General features: G+C 37.0%; 2 protein-coding genes across 4 annotated transcripts; one reads left to right on the top strand and one right to left on the bottom strand.

Moving 5' to 3' along the window:
* The first annotated feature begins 781 nt into the window (after positions 1 to 781).
* ILA (ILITYHIA) lies at positions 782 to 19388 on the top strand. Of its 3 annotated transcripts, NM_001198384.1 has the most exons (61): positions 782 to 825; positions 1490 to 1671; positions 2146 to 2416; positions 2605 to 2981; positions 3066 to 3197; positions 3322 to 3703; positions 3898 to 4044; positions 4238 to 4422; positions 4504 to 4630; positions 4735 to 4808; positions 4939 to 5015; positions 5096 to 5132; positions 5209 to 5375; positions 5588 to 5774; positions 5875 to 5952; positions 6044 to 6163; positions 6253 to 6312; positions 6510 to 6599; positions 6705 to 6795; positions 6885 to 7054; positions 7244 to 7537; positions 7900 to 8001; positions 8080 to 8229; positions 8429 to 8593; positions 8665 to 8841; positions 9036 to 9158; positions 9257 to 9337; positions 9421 to 9537; positions 9670 to 9842; positions 10303 to 10380; positions 10460 to 10607; positions 10958 to 11084; positions 11174 to 11244; positions 11323 to 11433; positions 11516 to 11707; positions 11785 to 11958; positions 12368 to 12478; positions 12559 to 12628; positions 12716 to 12794; positions 13040 to 13142; positions 13428 to 13598; positions 13684 to 13806; positions 13883 to 13996; positions 14390 to 14496; positions 14575 to 14626; positions 14707 to 14813; positions 14899 to 14958; positions 15053 to 15167; positions 15252 to 15362; positions 15438 to 15575; positions 15644 to 15766; positions 15891 to 15962; positions 16214 to 16326; positions 16599 to 16757; positions 17181 to 17277; positions 17372 to 17554; positions 17787 to 17981; positions 18052 to 18231; positions 18318 to 18450; positions 18571 to 18649; positions 18939 to 19196. In NM_001198384.1, exons 1-61 carry the CDS (start codon positions 807 to 809, stop codon positions 18976 to 18978), a joined length of 8091 nt encoding a protein of 2696 aa, NP_001185313.1. In that variant the 5' UTR covers positions 782 to 806; the 3' UTR covers positions 18979 to 19196. The 3 variants fall into 3 exon arrangements, with proteins under 3 accessions (NP_001185313.1, NP_001322207.1, NP_176659.6); NM_001334178.1 differs by lacking the exons at positions 782 to 825; positions 1490 to 1671 and adding an exon at positions 7617 to 7733 and having other exon boundaries at positions 2027 to 2416; positions 10958 to 11080; positions 11188 to 11244; positions 18939 to 19373; NM_105153.8 differs by lacking the exons at positions 782 to 825; positions 1490 to 1671 and adding an exon at positions 7617 to 7733 and having other exon boundaries at positions 2117 to 2416; positions 10958 to 11080; positions 11188 to 11244; positions 18939 to 19388.
* AT1G64795 (uncharacterized protein) lies at positions 1362 to 1631 on the bottom strand (the record flags this gene model as incomplete). Its single annotated transcript, NM_001334179.1, has 2 exons — positions 1362 to 1394; positions 1464 to 1631. 2 exons carry the CDS (start codon positions 1629 to 1631, stop codon positions 1362 to 1364), a joined length of 201 nt encoding a protein of 66 aa, NP_001321011.1.
* Positions 19389 to 20848: the final 1460 nt, after the last annotated feature.

Here is a 20848-nt window from a genome sequence, read left to right as displayed (position 1 = left end):
TGACCTCAGCACACACCCACATGGTCGACCACCAAGGTAACTTCATAAATCATAACCAAGCCTGTTGTACAAGCTAAAATCTTAATTGAGAACCGTGCTACGAGCGACTGCAATAATTGTCTAGACTATGACATAGCGGTTTAGATATGTCACAGTTTTTACCACTTTTGACTCTTATCGTCTCTATGTTTTCATTAGGGATGTGCATTTTGACCGAACCTAGCCAAACTGAACCAAACCTAGCCAAACTGAACTGAACCGAATTAACTGAACTCAAACCGAACCAAACCAAACCATAATTTACACTAAACATTTAGTTATGTCCCTATTTAAACCGATCAAACCGAGAACTGACATCTAGTATTATCAAAATAAAACATTTCCAAGAATTTAGTAAGATATTTGACTTTTTTGGTTTGTTTAATTTAGTGGTGAGAATTAGAAGTTAATTATTTTATTTTGAACTTATTGGTCCACCTTGTTTTTCGATGATAAATGTTTCTCTAGCCAAAGGTTTATTGGTTCATGTTTGTGTTTAAATTTAGCTAATGCCTTCATAATGTCTCCATATACTACACTTTGATGTCTTAGATTCATATTACTACAAAAGAACTTATGAATCCGAGAAATGAACCATCTCATTGTTTTTCTAATAGTCATTTCCATATATTTTGGTTTAAATGAAAGTTGGACAGTAGTACCATGGGGTTGCAAGGATAACACATTAGAATTTCGAAATGAACTTGCTCCCAATAGTATTCTCAAAGTTAATTGCACATCTAAAGACAACACTATATCCGTCCACGATGTCTTATTCAATGGTAAGTATGAATTTAGTTTCGGCGAGCATGTAAGCAAAAGAACAATATGGAAGTGTCTTTTAAGACAAGGTCAATATCATCATATCTTATGGAAAGCATATAGAGGAGCTTCTAAGCGGCGATGTCGTCAAAAACGAACATGGATTGCAAAAATTGATGGGATTTACTTAGAAAAAAATAGTGGACCGCAAACACGTATGCATGATTGGTTTAAAAATTATTTTGTGTTTTTTTTTTGTAAAAAATTAATATGCATGTGTTATTAAATGGATTTAAGCCGTTTTAAGTGATCTTAAGAAAGTGTATTTTTAGTGTATTTTCTAATATCTAACTATACAGACATAAATCTATAACTTTTAACTCAATAATATACATATTTATAACCGTTTATATGTTGTTTGATGTGATTTAAGTGAGTGTTGTTGTCTAATTTTTGTTTAGAATTTATCATTTTTAACACACAATTTTTTATTTATTTTTTGTCGGCCATTTTGATTGATAAAGCCCAAATTGGGCAGATTACAGAAGGTCCAAAGAGGATTACATATGGAAATTAATAGGCCAGGCCCAAAACTAAATCAAACAGAGAAATAAAATACAATTAAAGTATAGTTGATTTAGGGTTGGACACGTATATGATACGTGGTCTTCACATTGCCACGCGTCAGATGCAAGCTCCGCCGTTAGTTCGCCGGAAACCGCTAAAAACTCCGATGAGCCACCACCGATCAGCTCTGAAGCGGTGAACGTCCTCTTTCCTTCTGTGGATCCCAATTCCAAACTGTTTCGAAATTCGCTGAACATCACCATCTCCAGGGAGGCTCCACCACTGACTACATCGAGAATTGATGTAATCTGTTCTTTGCTCCTATGACATGAGCAAAAATAAGTGACGAAGATATAATTCCACAAAAGATTAGAGAGATCAGACGAGATTTGGAAGTAAAACAGAGGGCTTCGACATCGCAGTTGTAAAAGAGATCTAAACCAGACTTTGCCGGTAAGGAAATCCGATCTAAAGTCGGAACTTTATTTATCTCGCACAGAGACGAGAATATGTACAAATCCGGACAAACCGGAATCAAAAAGGATGAACGATGGTGTCTCCTCTCTGAAAGGTTTGGGGAGAGAGAAGACAGGAGAAAACCCCTAATTATATTTTGTCTTAGATCTAGTTTTTTTAACACACAAATTCTTCCCACCAAAAAACACACACAAATTCCAACATTAAAAGTGAATCCATTATCCATGGACTTTAAAAGCCCGAATGAACAAACCAAACTTAAATCGAAGCCCAAAAACAAACTTTCAGATTCATTTTCAGTTTCTTTCACTCTTCATCTTCTGCAAACTAACCCACTGGCTTAGCCTAAACCCTAGTAGCCACAGAGACGAAGAAGAAGAAGAAGCTTCACCGTTTTACCCTTTTACGATTGTTCTGACCTACCAACCTGGCCCCGGTCAATCTCCGTGGAAAGAAATGGCTTCTCCGTTGGAGTCTCTTCTCTCCATCTCTGGCTCTGTCTCTACAAGCTCCACTTTAATCAGACTCCGGATCTTCCGCCATGATATCCCCGAGATTCTCCAGAATTCCGGTAACCATTCATTATCGATTCGAATAATTCCACTGTTGCGATTATACTCTAAGACTAAACTCGTATTAAACCATAGTCATTTGAAGTTTAATGTTCAAAACATTCACATTGAACTGGATTTGTCCTTAGAAGTATTTGCAGATATGAGATTGTACATTGAACTGGTGCTCTGAATGATTTATTTGCAGATATGACGTCTGATATTGCGCCTGTTATAGTTGACATGATATTCCAAACATTGGCTATATATGATGACCGTGCCTCACGGAAAGCTGTAGATGATTTGATTGTAAAGGGACTGGGAAATGTTACCTTCATGAAAACTTTTGCGGCCATGCTTGTTCAAGTTATGGAAAAGCAGTTGAAATTTTGTTTTGATACAGTCTGTTACAGACTACTAATTTGGTCATGTCTTCTTCTGGAAAAAAGTCAATTCGCTACTGTTTCGAAGAATGCATTTGTTAGAGTTGCATCAACGCAGGCTTCATTACTTCGTATCATTATGGAGAGCTCTTTCCGTATGCGGAGGGCTTGTAAAAGATTTATGTTCCATTTGTTCTCTCAGGTCTGGCTTGACACTGTACATTTGTATGAAATAATCTAATGTATGAACTGTATTGATTAAAGAATTCGGTTTTTGTTTTTGTAGTCACAAGCTATCTACAGTTTATATATGGATGAAGTTAAAGGTTCACGGATTCCGTACAAGGATAGCCCTGAGTTATTAGGACTACTGCTTGAGTTCTCTTGTTCGTCTCCTGCTCTATTTGAACAGTCAAAGGTATAATTAAATTCACTTTTCCTATTTTGCTCTGCTTCTTAAACAAACTAGATTTGCAAATGTTTTGTTTGCCTCTCAATTTTTGTTTTTTTAAATCATCAATCTGTTTGTTTCTCATTCGCAGGCCATATTTGTTGATATCTATGTTAAAGATGTCCTGAATTCTAGAGAAAAGCAGAAACCAAATCTTAGTAATTGTTTCAAACCTCTTCTTCAACGCTTGTCACATGAGGAATTCCAAACTGTCATCCTTCCTGCAGCTGTTAAAATGTTGAAGCGTAATCCAGAAATTGTCCTGGAATCAGTTGGATTTCTATTAGCAAATGTAAACATTGATCTAAGTAAGTATGCCCTGGAACTGCTACCAGTTATACTACCACAGGCTCGGCATACGGATGAAGACAGGCGTCTAGGAGCTTTATCAATGGTTATGTGCTTAAGTGAAAAATCAAGTAATCCTGATACTATAGAAGCAATGTTTGCGTCAGTTAAAGCCATAATTGGAGGTTGGTCTTTATGCCTTTGTGATCAATTTTATTATTAACATCACCTTTACATGTTGTTCAATGAATCTTCTTCCTCATTTAGATATATCTGTGAGTCTGATTTGTCTCTGTTTATAGACAGAAGATAAGCTTGGTGGTAGATGAATTTTTTCCTAATTGATATTATATAATGAACTGCGAGCTTTTGTCTTAAGGTTCTGAAGGAAGACTTCAATCTCCCCATCAAAGAATTGGAATGCTGAATGCAGTGCAAGAACTGGCAAGTGCTCCTGAAGGAAAGTATATTGGTAGTTTGTCGAGGACGATATGCAGCTTTCTCATAGCCTGCTACAAGGATGAAGGTAAAATATTAACTGTTGTTCATATTCCGTTGTGTGAACCAAACGTTAGAAATAGAAGTTGGAAAATGTCCTCATTTCCATATTTTTCCACATTTGGTTATATGTTCCCTGTTTCAGTTATCATCCTTGGCATTTATCTTTCAACTCTTTACCTTATCGTCGTCTGCTAACTGATTACTGTTTTATCTTATAGGAAATGAAGACGTAAAACTTTCAATTTTGTCTGCTGTAGCTTCATGGGCATCACGATCTTCTGTTGCCATCCAACCAAACTTAGTATCTTTCATTGCTGCCGGCCTTAAGGAGAAAGAAGCTCTAAGGAGGGGGCATCTCCGCTGTGTACGAATCATATGCAGAAATCCCGATACCATATCACAGGTCTCCTTGCAAACATCTTTTCTGGCGTCTATTATATTAACCCTCTCATTAGCTAAATAAGCTACTGAATATATACCACAGATATCAGACTTGCTATCCCCTTTAATTCAACTTGTAAAGACGGGATTTACAAAGGCAGTACAACGTCTGGATGGGATATATGCGCTACTGATCGTTTCCAAAATTGCTGCCTGTGACATCAAAGCAGGTTCAAACCAGCAGCTTATGTTTCACATTCCTCTTATTCAGTATAATCTGAAGGTCCTTCATTGCTTTATCCTTATTCGTATTTTTCTTCTTTTTGAAATCCAGAGGATACTATGGTGAAGGAGAAATTATGGACTTTGATATCTCAAAATGAGCCTTCACTTGTGCAAATTACTTTGGTAATATTTTCTAAAGTTTTCTTCTGGTACTTATTCTGTGGTCTGCTCTTGTCATGGCAGGGTACTTACTTTTTGTTTTGCGGCATTTTTCTTCGTTTTCTTTCTTATCTTTGCATGTCTCAACTGAAAGGCCTCAAAACTTTCAAGTGATGATTGTGTAGTATGTGTAGACCTTCTTGAGGTGCTCCTTGTGGAACACTCCTCCAGGTAAACCTCCTGCCTAATGTGTGAGATTCGGTGTTTGACTGTTTGTAGAGGTTTTAACTATCTCTCCTGCCTGGTTTCAGGGTTTTGGAAGCATTTTCATTGAAATCACTATCACAGGTAGCCTAAGCGAGTTCATGTTTTCTGAACCGTTTCTCCCTGTTCTGGACTTATGTTTCATTTATTTTCCATGCAGTTGCTTCTCTTTCTGCTTTGCCATCCAAGCTGGAATGTTCGTAAAACAGCTTACAATTCTGTTACGAAGATCTTCCTCGCGACTTCACAGCTAGCCACTACTCTTTTAGACGAGTTCTCGGATTTTCTTTCCATAACTGGGGACCAAATCGTTTCTTCTAGAACCAGGTACAAATGATAAGCTCTTTTTGTATTCTTATTTCATACCACCAAGCCACTAAGTATACTGCTGCCTGTTTAGTGTTTAGTTAGCTCTGATGTTATCTCCTAATATTTCTTGACTTTTTGTAACAGTTTGATTCATTTGACATTTTGAAAGGTTTGGACCTAAATGCCAACACCGACTTATTCATTTAGGAACTAACTTGGCACCTCTGTAGTGACGCAGATAATCCCGCGGATCATCAAGCTCCTTTCGTCCCCTCTGTAGAGGTGTTAGTGAAGGCTTTGATTGTCATTTCATCGGCAGCAGTTGCTGGACCTCCAAGCTCATGGATTGTTCGTGCCATATTTTGCTCGCATCATCCCAGCATAGTTGGTACTGGAAAAAGAGATGCTGTTTGGAAGGTAATCTTGACATTAGTCATTCGACATGGTTAATTCTACTTACTCATATCTCTTTTCTTTGCACTTTTAAAAAGTGATTTACACCACCTGATATACACAGAGATTGCAAAAGTGTCTCAAAACTTGTGGTTTTGATGTTGCTACTTTTTTGTCTACCAATGGGGAAAGTGTTTGCAAGGTAATCTCATGACTGTCAATGACTTCTATGTGCCGAAACTTGTGGTTTCTTGGCATTACTAATCAACTATTGATATAAATGATTGTTTCAGAGTCTACTTGGACCAATGGGTTTAACGAGTGCTAAAACTCCGGAGCAGCAAGCGGCCGTATATTCCTTGTCCACCATGATGTCTCTGGCACCAGAGGATACATTCACAGTGTTCAAGATGGTATATGTATTTTAAGGAAATTATTTTACTAATCAAAGATATTGTCCGGTTTAACTTGTTTCCTGATGTCTTATGTTTAATTTTTCTAGCATCTACAAGACCTTCCAGATCGACTGTCTCATGATATGCTCTCAGAGACTGACATTAAGGTAAATCTCCTGACTTTTACCATATGTATTCTTTTTAGTAGATTATGGTGTTAGCATTTCCCTCCTCTCTCTGTAGACACTTGCTGAGTTCTAGATTTTACTCTGACATTTCATACAGAGTGCAATGGGTTGTTATTACTTTTCAGCTGCAAGTTTTGAGTAGTGAATATTAATATTTTTGTATATTTCTTATTCAGATCTTTCATACACCTGAGGGGATGCTTTTAAGTGAGCAAGGTGTCTATGTTGCTCAGACAATTGGTGCCAAGTATACAAAGCAGGAGCCGGTACTGACATGGGTTTATTCTATTTATTATGTTATAAACTTGAAACATGATTCCACTTTTAGCATATTGAATCTAATAACATCTTCTTCTTATTGCTTGTTGTAGAGTTCTAATCATTCTCTAAAGAAAGGATTGGCTAGTAGAGAAACTGCAAACTCAGGGAGAAGGGACACTGCAAAGTTGACAAAGAAAGCTGGTACATATCTAACGAAGCACTCTATAGTTTTAAGTTTTAACGTTATGCCCCCAGCATATATATATTATTCAGCGAATTATTAATTGCAGACAAAGGAAAAACGGCAAAGGAAGAGGCACGGGAACTGATGCTCAAAGAGGAGGCCTCAACACGGGAAAATGTTCACAGGATACAAAAAAGTCTTTCGTTGGTGCTTCATGCCCTTGGGGAGATGGGTCTTGCTAATCCTGTGTTTTGTCACAGCCAGTTACCTTTTTTGGTATGTAAAAGCTTTGTTACTTTTCCATATGCTATATAGTCAATGAATCGATTTCAGAAATAATTATTTTCATTCCTCTGCCACTGGCACTGTTACTCATTGTTATATACATGAATATTATTCCTTTGACATATCAGGCTCCTGTAATTCTAAGATTAACCTATGACACTCACCTTATCACTTTATCAGGCTACTTTTTTGGATCCATTGCTGCGATCACCTATTGTAAGTGCTGCAGCCTTTGAAAACTTGGTGAAGCTTGCACGTTGTACAGTTCAGCCACTGTGTAACTGGGCTCTAGAAATTTCAACTGCTCTGCGTTTGATCGCGATTGATGAAGTTGATACTTCATTTGATTTTCGTCCATCAGTTGACAAGGCTGGGAAAACATATGAGGGTCTTTTTGAGAGGATTGTAAATGGGTTATCGATATCTTGTAAATCAGGACCACTTCCTGTAGATACATTCACGTTCATTTTCCCGGTGTGTTTCTTACCATTCCTGTTGACAGTATTCTAACTTATACCTCCTTTTACTCAACGAACTATATTTGTCTTGCCAGATACTGGAGCGAATTTTACTGTCATCAAAGCGGACAAAACTCCATGATGATGTGCTGCAGATTTTATACATGCATCTAGATCCGATGCTGCCACTTCCAAGACTCCGGATGATATCAGTTTGGTGACTTGAACCCTGTCTGTTTTTATACTATACATTTGTTGAATTTTGGTGGCAATTACATTGTGCACATTTCTTTCCATTTTTTATTTATGTCGAGTGATATTGTTAATATAGCCAGCTTCCCTTTCTCAAATATAACATCTAAACTAAATTTGTTTCAGGTTCTATATCATGTGCTAGGTGTTGTTCCCGCGTATCAAGCATCAGTTGGACCTGCACTGAATGAATTGTGTCTTGGATTGCAAGCAGATGATGTCGCAAATGTATTTCTTGTAACTATGTATTGTGAGCAAAATTTCCGGTTCGAGAGAGTTGTATTTCATATTTTGTTTTGTTTACAGGCGCTCTATGGAGTCTATTCAAAAGATGTTCATGTCAGACTCGCCTGCTTAAACGCTGTGAAGTGTATTCCAGCTGTTTCCAAATGCTCCCTTCCTCAGAATGTTAAAATAGCAACAAACATTTGGATAGCTCTACATGACCCTGAAAAGGTTAACCTCCTGAATTTGATGTGATATCTAGTTATGTTATCTTTTTGTATTGTACATAATACAGGTTTTCTAATTTTTTGCTGCGTCAACTATAATAAATTGATAAATTGATGTACTTGACTGAGGCTAACAAAGTTATTGTCCTCCTATGTTTTTCGCTGTTGCACAATCTGATGCTCTGTGATCTTTATGCTTGCAGTCAGTGGCTGAATCAGCAGATGATTTATGGGCCCGCTATGGTCATGATTTGGGGACTGATTATTCAGGAATCTTTAAAGCACTTTCTCATATAAATCTCAACGTCCGTTTAGCTGCAGCAGAAGCACTGGCTGATGCTCTTCATGAAAGCCCGTCATCAATCCAGGTCTTTGCATTTTTTGAATTACTACTTTTTGTGGCATAAGTATGGGTTTTAAACATTAATTGGTTTTGCAGTTATCCCTTTCAACTTTATTTTCTCTGTACATCCGTGATGCTACGTCTGGTGAGGATGTCTTTGATGCTGGTTGGATAGGAAGGCAAGGAATTGCCTTAGCACTGCAATCTGCTGCTGACGTATTGACAACAAAGGACCTTCCTGCTGTTATGACCTTTTTGATATCCCGCGCACTGGTATTTCTTCTCATCTTGTCAGATGAATGCTTGTCAAATAAAAGAACCCTCCCCCTCTGAGCCATGTTGCAAAGGATTTGGGTTTCACAATTTATCACCTAGAAACCCACATTTTATGTTGTTTTCAGAAACTATAGCTTGAATCTTTTGACTTTCAGAAAATATATGAAACTGAGTGTTTTTCTCATGTGCAGGCTGATCCCAACACAGATGTTCGTGGAAAGATGATCAATGCTGGTATCATGATTATTGATAAGCATGGCAAAGAAAACGTTTCATTGCTGTTCCCCATCTTTGAGAATTATTTAAATAAAGAGGTTTGTTCTACAAGCAACTGAAAACCTGCTGGATACATTGTTTGTTTCATGATTACAACAAATACCTTCGGAGCTTCATCAAATCTCTTATCATGTAGGCATCTGATGAAGAGGAATATGACTTGGTTCGTGAGGGTGTTGTTATATTCACTGGAGCACTAGCAAAGCACTTAGCAAGAGTGATAACTCTACCTTTTGCTTAAATCTCGACACTTTGCACATGATTTCCTTCTCTATCTTATATATTCACTTATGATGGCAGGATGATCCTAAAGTACATAATGTTGTGGAAAAGCTGTTGGAGGTGTTGAATACACCATCAGAATCTGTGCAACGTGCTGTCTCGACATGCCTTTCTCCACTTGTGTTATCAAAGCAAGTATGTTAATTACATATTTTATGACCTTACCGAAACAAATTTTACTATACCTTTGGTTCCTAGTGGCTTTGGCCTAAGGAGTATATCAGTCGGTTTGGTGAAGCTTAAGATCTATCTCTGATGATTTGTTAGGAGGAGGCCCCTGCCCTTTTTTTGAGGCTCTTGGATAAGCTAATGAAGAGTGATAAATATGGTGAGCGTAGAGGAGCAGCTTTTGGTCTTGCGGGAGTAGTTATGGGCTTTGGAATTTCTAGCTTGAAGAAATATGGTCTTATAGTCACTTTGCAAGAAGCACTTATTGACAGGTATTCCTTGTGCATCTTTTTAACTTCCTATTTATATGGTAATATGATATTTAAAATTAATTGTATATTGCACGCTTTTGGAGTTCATGTTGGCTTGTGATGCCATTCAAGTTTGTGTTTGGATGTTTTTATTTATATTTTCTAAGGTTTTGTAGCTGTTCATTATAGTACTGTGGCGCCAAACATAGAGTCAATTAGAGTCAAATAGTACATTTTGATGGAGTAGCTCGACTGGTTATGTCTTCAGTAATACATTGTAGACACAGTCAAATGTATATTCACATGAAAAGGCTGCTTTGCAAGTCAATATTCCATAGTAGTGGGTTAATTAACTGCTGTTTTTTTCTTATGTCATTGGTGTTATATCATTTTGTATCACAGATATAATATGTAGAATGTAGAAGCTCACTATGATGAACCTTGGTTCACTTCTGCTGTGTTGTTTGTGTTTTGGCTGCAGAAATTCTGCTAAACGTCGTGAAGGAGCATTACTCGCATTTGAATGCCTCTGCGAGAAGCTTGGAAAATTATTTGAACCGTAAGAGAATTTTTTAATGATGGGTATGCCAAAAGCTAATGCAACTTGGTAATAATCTTATTTCTATCTTTTGGTTTAGGTATGTGATAAAGATGTTACCCTTACTTCTGGTGTCGTTCTCTGACCAAGTCGGAGCAGTTCGCGAAGCAGCAGAATGTGCTGCTCGAGCTATGATGTCTCAACTATCTGCATATGGTGTGAAACTTGTCCTTCCTTCTCTACTCAAGGTGATAATTTATAGAATTCTAAAGATTTTCAAGATTAATGATAACTAAGGTTTTGTGCATTGCCATGTGCCCTGCTCATGATCATCTTTTTGATTCGGTTAATTATGCGATATTGCTATCTTCTTTCTAATTTTAATATGTTTTGCGCTTGACTAGGATAGATTGAAAGTTTACTAATGCTTCAATAATAGTATTTTGATTATAACTCCTTTTTCCCTTCTACTTTTACCCTATTTGAGTGCTGCTCCTTAGAAATAAGGTTCAAATACTAAACTTGGTATACCTAGTTGCATTTGTTCATTGGTCTTACATGACAGGTACTTTTTTGTTGATTTCATTCTTTCTGATAGGGACTTGAAGATAAAGCATGGAGAACAAAGCAAAGCAGTGTACAGCTCCTCGGTGCTATGGCATTTTGTGCTCCTCAGCAACTGTCCCAATGTCTTCCTAGGGTTGTGCCAAAACTTACAGAGGTGTGTATGTATGTAGAATTCAGTTGCTTCTTAAGTATAAACCTGGGAATGATTTTCCCTCCCTTGATTATTTGTATTATCTGATTTCATTAGTTAAAACTATACAGGTTTTGACGGATACACATCCAAAAGTCCAGTCAGCCGGGCAGTTAGCACTTCAGCAGGTTAGACTGATAGAACAGAAGAAACTCCATATTTTGTGGACATTATTGACTAGAGTTCCGTCTCACCATTATATTTAGGTTGGAAGTGTCATAAAGAACCCAGAGATATCCTCTCTTGTCCCCACCCTTCTATTGGCCTTAACAGATCCCAATGAGTACACACGCCATGCTCTTGACACCCTTCTTCAAGTAAGGCTTCCGTATTTAATTGTCTTCGATTATACTTATCTTCTTTTCTGTTTTTTTCTAAATCTTTCTTCTCTTATTACAGACAACATTCGTTAATTCTGTTGATGCCCCCTCGCTTGCACTGTTGGTACCAATAGTACATAGAGGATTGAGAGAAAGAAGTTCTGAAACAAAAAAGAAAGCTTCTCAAATTGTCGGTAATATGTGTTCTTTGGTGACAGAGCCAAAGGATATGATTCCTTACATAGGATTGCTCCTTCCTGAGGTTAAAAAGGTAATCTGCTGTTCGTGCCAAAATAATGAGTTGTCTCTTGCACAAGATGTTTATTAACTGAACACTGGAGTTGTCAGGTTCTTGTGGATCCAATTCCCGAAGTACGTTCTGTTGCAGCAAGGGCTGTTGGGTCACTTATTAGAGGAATGGGAGAGGATAATTTCCCAGATCTTGTTCCGTGGCTGTTTGAAACTCTAAAATCTGATACAAGCAATGTTGAAAGATATGGAGCCGCTCAGGGATTAAGTGAGGTATGTAGAAAAAGATGTGCTTTTTTGTGGCATTGTTTCATTTAGTCAAAACGCCTGGTTGATGTTGTGGAAATACACTATATTATCTGGTGGCTTTAACACTATGAGCTTAATCTTGTTATCTTCACAGTTTCCAATACATCATTGCATGAGTATTAGGGTTTACTGTTCAATTATAAGCTGATTAAGTCTCTTAATTTACATTTAAGTTAAATAAACGTAGCTGTATTTGTACTCGCTTGATTCGGTACCTTCTTTTAATGTTTCAATCAAGTACATTTGAAACTGATATGGTGTATGGCAAATGGAAATACGGCAACTTACAAATCATTAATCTCAGAGTCTGCTTAACAAATGTTTCCCCAAATTGTAGCTGCATCTGTTAGAACGTTTTCTCCTTTCGTTTCAGGTTATAGCAGCTCTTGGGACAGATTACTTTGAGAATATACTTCCTGACCTCATTCGTCATTGTTCTCATCAAAAAGCATCGGTCCGAGATGGATACCTTACGCTTTTCAAGGTGAAACCAGTTGCTCCTTAGATGTTCCTCAAATGTCAGTTTTGTAAAAAATTATAAAACCTTTTGTTTGTTACTCGCAGTTCTTGCCAAGATCCTTGGGTGCTCAGTTCCAGAAGTACTTGCAGCTTGTTTTACCGGCCATTCTGGATGGTGAACCTATCTTTTTCGGCAGACTTTTAACTTCTGAACTACCTTTTGACTCATTGACTAAATTGGTGGTGCTCTATGATGTTTTAGGTCTTGCCGATGAGAATGAATCTGTTCGTGATGCAGCCCTGGGGGCTGGCCATGTACTGGTGGAGCACCATGCAACAACGTATGAATTTACTCTATATATACTTCTCTGAATTTTTTGGCATAGTTAACTAGCTTATCTAATGTTGACTTAACATGATCCATAGATTGATTAGATTTTTAAGCCATTTGATTAGTTCCTTTGATGGTGTTAGTAGGTGCAATTTAATGTTTGTGGTTCATTAAATAAATTAATTCTGTTTGACTTAAGGTCTTGTACCAGGAGATTGGATCCTGTACTTAATAGTAGTATCATCGGTTTTGCAGGTCTCTGCCTCTTCTTCTTCCAGCTGTGGAGGATGGTATTTTCAATGATAATTGGCGTATCCGTCAAAGTTCTGTTGAACTGCTTGGGGATCTATTGTTCAAGGTTAACAGCATTTTTGTGTTGTATTTTTCTTGTTGTTTATCCTACCTTTCAAAACCTGTAGCCTAGTATTTACGTGGTAACCAATGTTCTCATCCTCCTAGCCTATTATAAATGTTGCAATGCTTCGTTTTTTAGTGTGTATTAGTAAATGTACAGGATAGAAAAGAAAAGATTGTACGATTATTTTAAGTACTACAGAAAAATGAAGCTATCACCAAAACACCTTTGAAAAAGGAAAAAGGTCACAAAGTTGTCAATAGTTGATATTTGGAGCTTTTGTACTAGGTTGCTGGTACATCGGGCAAAGCTCTACTGGAGGGTGGAAGTGATGATGAAGGTGCAAGTACTGAAGCGCAGGGTCGTGCCATTATTGATATTTTAGGAATGGACAAGCGCAATGAAGTTCTTGCAGCGTTATATATGGTCCGGACTGATGTTAGTTTGTCTGTTCGTCAGGTAATGTTGTTAATGCTTTATGTATGAGTTTGCTTGAATGTACTTATAAGTTTGAGTTCAAAATTAAAATACCTGCTCTGTGCAGGCGGCACTACATGTATGGAAAACCATCGTAGCAAATACACCAAAGACGTTGAAGGAAATAATGCCAATTTTGATGAGTACCTTAATTTCTTCTTTGGCATCACCATCTTCTGAGAGGCGCCAGGTTTGTATCCTACCCTTTTTTTGTTTCATTCCTTACATTTTAACCGGCAGTTGTATGAGTCTATTATACTGTGTAGGTAGCAGGAAGATCACTTGGAGAGCTGGTTAGGAAGCTTGGTGAAAGGGTGCTTCCTCTTATCATTCCAATTTTATCTAAAGGACTGAAAGACCCAGATGTTGACAAAAGACAAGTAAGCTTTGTGATGAATCAATCATTTTATCTCTCTTTCTCAAAAACTTTACACCGTAGAGCATAGTTATTTTGGTTGAAGTTATTGTTGCGACCATGATAACCATGAAGTAAATATTTCAGTGTTATTTTATCTTAGTAGAGCTGGCACCGTTTCTTTTTTCAAGTAATTGTGACATGTATTTATTTCATTTCTCTTAAATGAGCTGTGTATCACTGCATGATTTGTGTCTTGCTGCGTTGTTTTATGTCCATTTGTGATACTGAAATGTTTTCATATCGATCAACTGATCCTAAGCATATGATTGTTTGTTTTAAATCTGATATGCAGACTTATTAGGCACATGTTATTCATCTAACAGCTTGACATTATATTATATTTCATAATTGACAGGGTGTATGCATTGGCCTGAATGAAGTGATGGCAAGTGCTGGAAGGAGTCAGTTGCTGAGTTTCATGGATCAGCTTATTCCCACAATTAGGACAGCACTTTGTGATAGGTTTGATTTATTCTGTATGCATGTTTCTTTATGCTATTAAAAATTAACATTCTAAACTTCTACAACTTTCTTCTATAGTGCTCTCGAGGTTCGGGAATCTGCTGGACTAGCATTCAGCACTCTGTATAAGGTACCTATTCGGACTTTTGTTGCTTATCAGATTGTTCTAGTTCACTCTATATGTATCGCTCATCTACGTTTGTAATGCAGAGTGCTGGACTGCAAGCAATGGATGAGATTATTCCAACTCTTTTGGAAGCCTTAGAAGATGATGAAATGTCTACTACTGCCTTGGATGGACTTAAACAAATTATAAGGTTCTCTACTACTGTGTTCTCAGGTTCTTCTTCCCCTTACCGTTCAAAGTTTTCTGGTTTACTGAATTTACTTTTGGAATTGCAGTGTTAGGACAGCAGCTGTTCTTCCACACATCTTGCCCAAGCTTGTCCATCTTCCTCTCTCGTATGTGTTTCTTTTTTCTCGTTATATAGATATGCATCATCAAGCATGATGAAATACTTTCTGGCTGTCTTAAACGTTTAAATGATGTGTATAGTGCCTTAAATGCTCATGCTTTGGGAGCCTTAGCTGAGGTTGCTGGTGCTGGTTTTAACACGCATCTTGGGACCATACTTCCTGCTTTGCTCTCTGCAATGGGAGGTGAAAACAAGGTAAAAAAAATTAAGATTTCTTCACTCTTATATTTGTATGAAAGCTATTGTTATCTATGGTTAAGATTCTCTTTCTTTTTGCAGGAAGTCCAAGAATTGGCACAAGAGGCCGCAGAGAGAGTGGTGCTTGTCATTGATGAAGAAGGCGTTGAGACTCTATTATCAGAACTTCTCAAAGGAGTGTCTGATAGTCAGGTTTGTTTGTAATTTTTTAAATAAAGTATTTTTATTTTAGCATGTAAGTAATTTAGGTTTGTATTTCGTTTTCAGGCTTCAATTAGAAGAAGTTCTGCATATCTGATTGGTTACTTCTTCAAGAGTAGCAAGCTTTACTTAATTGATGAAGCTCCAAACATGATATCTACCTTGATTGTTATGCTCAGTGATTCTGATTCAACAACGGTTGCGGTAGGCTACTTGACCAGAAAGAAAAGAATTGAAGCAATGTTATGTCTAACTTATTTTCTTTTAAACAGGTTTCCTGGGAAGCTTTGGCTAGGGTTATTGGTTCAGTTCCAAAGGAAGTACTTCCTTCATATATAAAACTTGTACGTGATGCTGTATCTACAGCTAGGGACAAAGAGCGCAGGAAGCGTAAGGTGAACTTTTTGCTATTTTCAAAGAATGTCACTATATAAGAGATTAATGAGCGTTCATAATACGGATGAATCGATATTTTCTGTAGACTACTATCTCTAAAATATATACTTATTTGAATTGCAGGGAGGATATGTTGTTATTCCTGGTCTATGCCTCCCCAAGTCCCTTAAGCCATTACTTCCAGTATTTCTACAGGTATTCTTTATACCTTACTTTTCTAGCGCTTAAGGCCACCTTAAATCAGATCATTTAAATTGTGTATTAGCAGTAGCTTCTGGGTGGCTTGAGCTAATATCACATTGGCTTTTTTACTCCCAAAGGCGAGTTGCATTGTAAAGAATGAGAAAAAAAATTCCCCTTTATTGTTTGCACGTACAAGAGCAATCAGGCAGTTTTGTACTTCGTTCTCAGCTCGACCCTTCATTATTTTCTTGCTTTGATTTCAGGGTCTAATAAGTGGATCTGCTGAACTAAGAGAGCAAGCTGCAATTGGTCTTGGTGAACTTATTGAAGTTACTAGCGAGCAAGCTTTGAAGGAGTTCGTCATACCTATAACAGGGTATGTAGTGTGTGAATCTTCATTCCTTTTGTCGATACTTCTTCTTCTGTTACAAATCCATTTGTATTATTTTTTTTACTTTGCTTGGGTAGTATAGTTTTATCTGGATGAATTGATGTTCTGAGTTGCAAAGGTCCAGAAACAAGCTTTAATTTCTTAGGCTTAGAAGTGATTGTGCATGGTGTTAAGAAGATTTTTGACTGAAAATTACCATCAAATTTTATTATGAATCATTGTATATTGTTCTGAGATACCTTGTCTTATTATTTCAGGCCTCTTATTCGAATCATTGGAGACCGGTTTCCATGGCAAGTCAAAAGTGCTATCTTGGCTACATTAATCATCCTAATACAAAGGGGTGGGATGGCGCTAAAGCCATTCCTCCCTCAACTGCAAACAACATTTGTCAAGTGTCTGCAAGACTCTACAAGGTTAGTCCTTGTGTCAACTTGAGTGAAAGTGAAGTTTATGAATTTCTAGTGATAGGAAAGAACTACTTCTACACAGTTTGGATTTAATCGAAGAGACTAGATTACAATTAAAGAGATACATGAATGAAATTCACAAATGTTAATTTTGATATGATACCTTTTTACCGAGTTTTATATGTCTTCAATTAGAAGAAGGCTACATCTGCCTTGCTGGAGTAGATTAGTGTGAAATTTTTCATCTTAAAGTTTATAGTCAGCTCTCTTACATGTTTTTCTTTTCCAAGTAATGTACTGTTGAATTTACATGACACATGGAATACATTTCCTATAAAATGGAGTTCTTTCGTAAGAACATCTAACATATGCTCCATTTGTCAATATCTTGTTCTTGTGTACTTCGGTTTAATACCTTTACAACTGTAGGACCATCCGTTCTAGTGCTGCGGTTGCCCTGGGAAAGCTTAGTGCATTAAGCACAAGGATTGACCCATTAGTTGGTGATTTGATGACAAGTTTCCAGGTACTTGTTGCATTTTCTTTCAGCAGCTAATGCAGTTATTTTTTTATCAGTCTATCTAGTTCTTAATTGTTCATAAAATTGTTTTGTGTATCAGGCTGCAGATTCTGGGGTACGTGAGGCCATCCTATCTGCAATGAGAGGTGTAATAAAGCATGCTGGGAAGAGCATTGGGCCTGCTGTTAGAGTACGCATTTTTGATCTCCTAAAGGATCTAATGCACCATGAGGATGACCAAGTTCGAATATCTGCCACAAGCATGCTGGGTGTTTTATCACAGGTAGGGTTCTTACATACATAGGAAACTTTTCTTTTTAGTCTTGTGGTTCACACCACAGACCCGATACTATTTTTGACACTTCTCCTGTGATGCTATTATGCTGCAAGGTTCAGCTCTCGAGCTTACCTTTATTTTAATGTATTTTGTTAGAAGTATAATTAGGGTGTGTGTAAGTATTGATGACTATAATGCTCTGGTGAAGCCTAAGCTTCTTACTTTCCTATATATGCAGTACTTGGAAGCTGCACAACTCAGTGTTCTGCTTCAAGAGGTCAATGATTTATCTGCTTCGCAAAATTGGGGTGCTAGGCATGGCTCAGTTCTCTGCATTTCATCCTTGCTGAAACACAATCCTTCCACCATTATGACGTCATCGCTCTTTTCCTCTATGTTAAATTCTCTTAAGAGCTCTTTGAAGGATGAGAAGGTACCTTCGTAAGAAATATTGTTTACCTCTTATTCTCTATAATGGTTTTCTGACATCTTCCTTTTAATAGTTTCCATTACGTGAAAGCTCGACAAAGGCCTTGGGAAGGCTTTTGCTAAAACAACTTGCGACGGATCCTTCCAACACAAAAGTGGTTATCGATGTCCTTTCATCGATTGTCTCAGCTTTGCATGATGATTCGAGTGAGGTTCGAAGAAGAGCACTCTCTTCACTTAAAGCTTTTGCAAAAGTAAGTGTAAGCTAGAGAAGTAGTCATTCGTGTGGATTGATTCGTCAATGATACGTGCAGTAGTAATGCAAGACGTTATTTTACAGGATAATCCATCAGCAACCATGGCAAATATAAGTGTTATCGGACCTCCTCTAGCTGAATGTTTGAAGGATGGGAACACACCAGTGAGACTTGCTGCAGAAAGATGTGCTTTGCACGTGTTCCAATTAACAAAAGGTATTGAATCTGTCGAACTTCTCTCAGTTTTTTATGCCCACAATATGTTGGCAAAGTTTCGGTGCAGTTGTTTTTATAGCAACAGGGTCACATATTACTAATTTCTTTGATTGGTCTCAGGCGCAGAAAATGTTCAAGCAGCTCAAAAATACATTACAGGATTGGATGCCCGACGGTTATCCAAGTTTCCTGAACAAAGGTACTTAATCTTCTTCACATACGAAAATCATTTTGCTTGCTATACCTTTCAATCTATACATGAAAAGCGGTTTTTCAGACCCTCGAGAAAATAACAATGGTAAAAAATATGCTCAAGTCCGATGGCTTTAGTTTTGGCTTCTCTTCATCCTTCTGTGGATATACTTACGAATAATAAAATCTATAACCTTAGCTAATGCGTGAAGCCCTATACTGATCAAATCTTTCTTGTTATGGGTAAATTTAGTTCCCTTGGTCTGAAAGTTAAGTACAATTTGTTACATTTGCAGCGATGACAGTGAAAGCGATGATGATAATGTAAGTGGGTAGGAGGAAACATGTTTTCGCCATCTCTGTTGAATCCATTTTGTAGGAGAGGCTCATTAAGCATAATCCCTTGAGTCGCGGATGAAATTGTATCATTTTTCTTTCGCATGAGAATATAGATACACAGAGGTCAATATACAATATATAGATATACCTGACTTTGGATTATCAGATCCTTCTGTGTTCTTTGTTGAGAAGCACTCATCTCATTTTTTTTATTTGATACGGGTACTTCGATTTTGTTAAATGGTAATGTCTCAAATGGGTTAAATTTTATGCGTCTTTAGTTTTTGCTTTCAGTCTATAACAGACTAGATTATACTACTAAATCTTCTAATTACGTTATTGTATTATGAATATGATTTGTTACTAAAATTCGTTTAGTGCGACATTGTGGCTTCGTCTGTCATTGCCTTCTGTGGGTTTATCTTCGTTAAGGATTTATCTTTTCTGTTTATTACTATATTATAATCCCCACCAATCGTAGGATTAAAAAGGTTGATAAACCAATATAATCAGATAAATTTAATTGAAAAACTATCTAAGTTGAGATGAAAAAAAGTAATGGAGAAATGCAATAGAGTTTTTTTTTATTATGTCTTCATACGTAATGCCAGAGAACGTGAAGAAGTTTTCAAGAGTCAAAAGCACACATAAATCAAATAATCGCTGGAGACAAAACCCTATGTTAATCGTATAAACGTTTGGTAAGTTTGAAGGATGAAAAGAAACGATTATCTTCCAGGAGTAGAAAAGAAAATTTTTGGAAGCTACGAGGACTAGATCTTCTTGTGTAGAATGACATAAACTATGCTAGTGAGCAACACGTCCTTCAGCATTTGAATGACCGTCAAAGTTATATTGTTTACCAGAAAAGTGTATTTAATCACGTGGTTAGCGGTTCACTTTTGCGGCAGTTTTTACCATATTTTGACTCTAGCAAATTTAGTGGCGGCAAAAAACCGGAACCGATTACTCAAACTGGAACCGACCCGAAAAATTAGATCCGAATTCGAAGATTTATCTTATTTGTCTTAAATTTCTCTACCAAAAAACCGAATTCGAATTCGACCCGAATCCGAAAATCCGGGTATTTATTCGAAAATTTGGGTATCGATTCCAAAAAAGGCCTGAAAATCTATATTCGAACCCGATTGGACCCGAACCAAAATCAAACCGATATTTTAGAATTACTCTATTGGATCCTAAACTTCTCTATCCAAAAAAACCTGTACCCGATCGGATTTTATCAGAACCTGACTCGAATGCCCATCTCGCATTATCCTGCATAGTAACAATTGGTTTTGGATCGGATCTTGCTGATAACACTCTAATTTTACCCATTTTTTCATAAATCGCATTTATTTTTACCCATTTTTTCATAAATCGCATTTTAAAAACATTTAACGTAATATAAAAACATTTTCACTGTTCATATGTCCATTCATTTTGTTTTTTTCTTTGTTGCGTGATTTCCTACTATCACTGTGATTCCGTGAAAACCTAATACGATTTTACTATTGAATCTGTTCATCTTTCCTTTGTTGCATATATATTTTTCCTGTAATCACAAAATTGAACCCTATATATAGTTTGTAGCTTTAACAGTTTATTCTCTAATACGTAGTGCAATATAAATTCTATGTGAAATCGGTACCTCAAATTACAACATATTTGTTTGATTAACTAAAAATACAAAAATAAATGGCGCTAAAAATCACACAGCATCAAATAATGCCTATTATTCAAGTCGAATTACGTATTCAGTTGTGAAGTAGTTGTAGTCAAGTTGAAAATAATTTTTATATTTAATCTAGCGTGATAATTTTATAACTATTTGAGTGATCGTCCTTGCCCCCTATATCACATTCAT

This window comes from Arabidopsis thaliana (genome assembly GCF_000001735.4).
Source record: "Arabidopsis thaliana chromosome 1 sequence".
Classification (NCBI taxonomy): Eukaryota; Viridiplantae; Streptophyta; class Magnoliopsida; order Brassicales; family Brassicaceae; genus Arabidopsis; species Arabidopsis thaliana.
The sequence above is the reverse complement of the archived record's forward strand: the minus strand, read 5'-3'. Positions and strand labels throughout refer to the sequence as shown.

What these genes read in the sequence shown, in the direction of transcription:
- ILA (NM_001198384.1), top strand. An exon ending in TTGGGGATCTATTGTTCAAG is followed by an intron (nt 13,143 to 13,427) that starts GTTAACAGCATT and finishes CTTTTGTACTAG; the next exon opens with GTTGCTGGTACATCGGGCAA. An exon ending in GCTCTTTGAAGGATGAGAAG is followed by an intron (nt 17,982 to 18,051) that starts GTACCTTCGTAA and finishes TCCTTTTAATAG; the next exon opens with TTTCCATTACGTGAAAGCTC.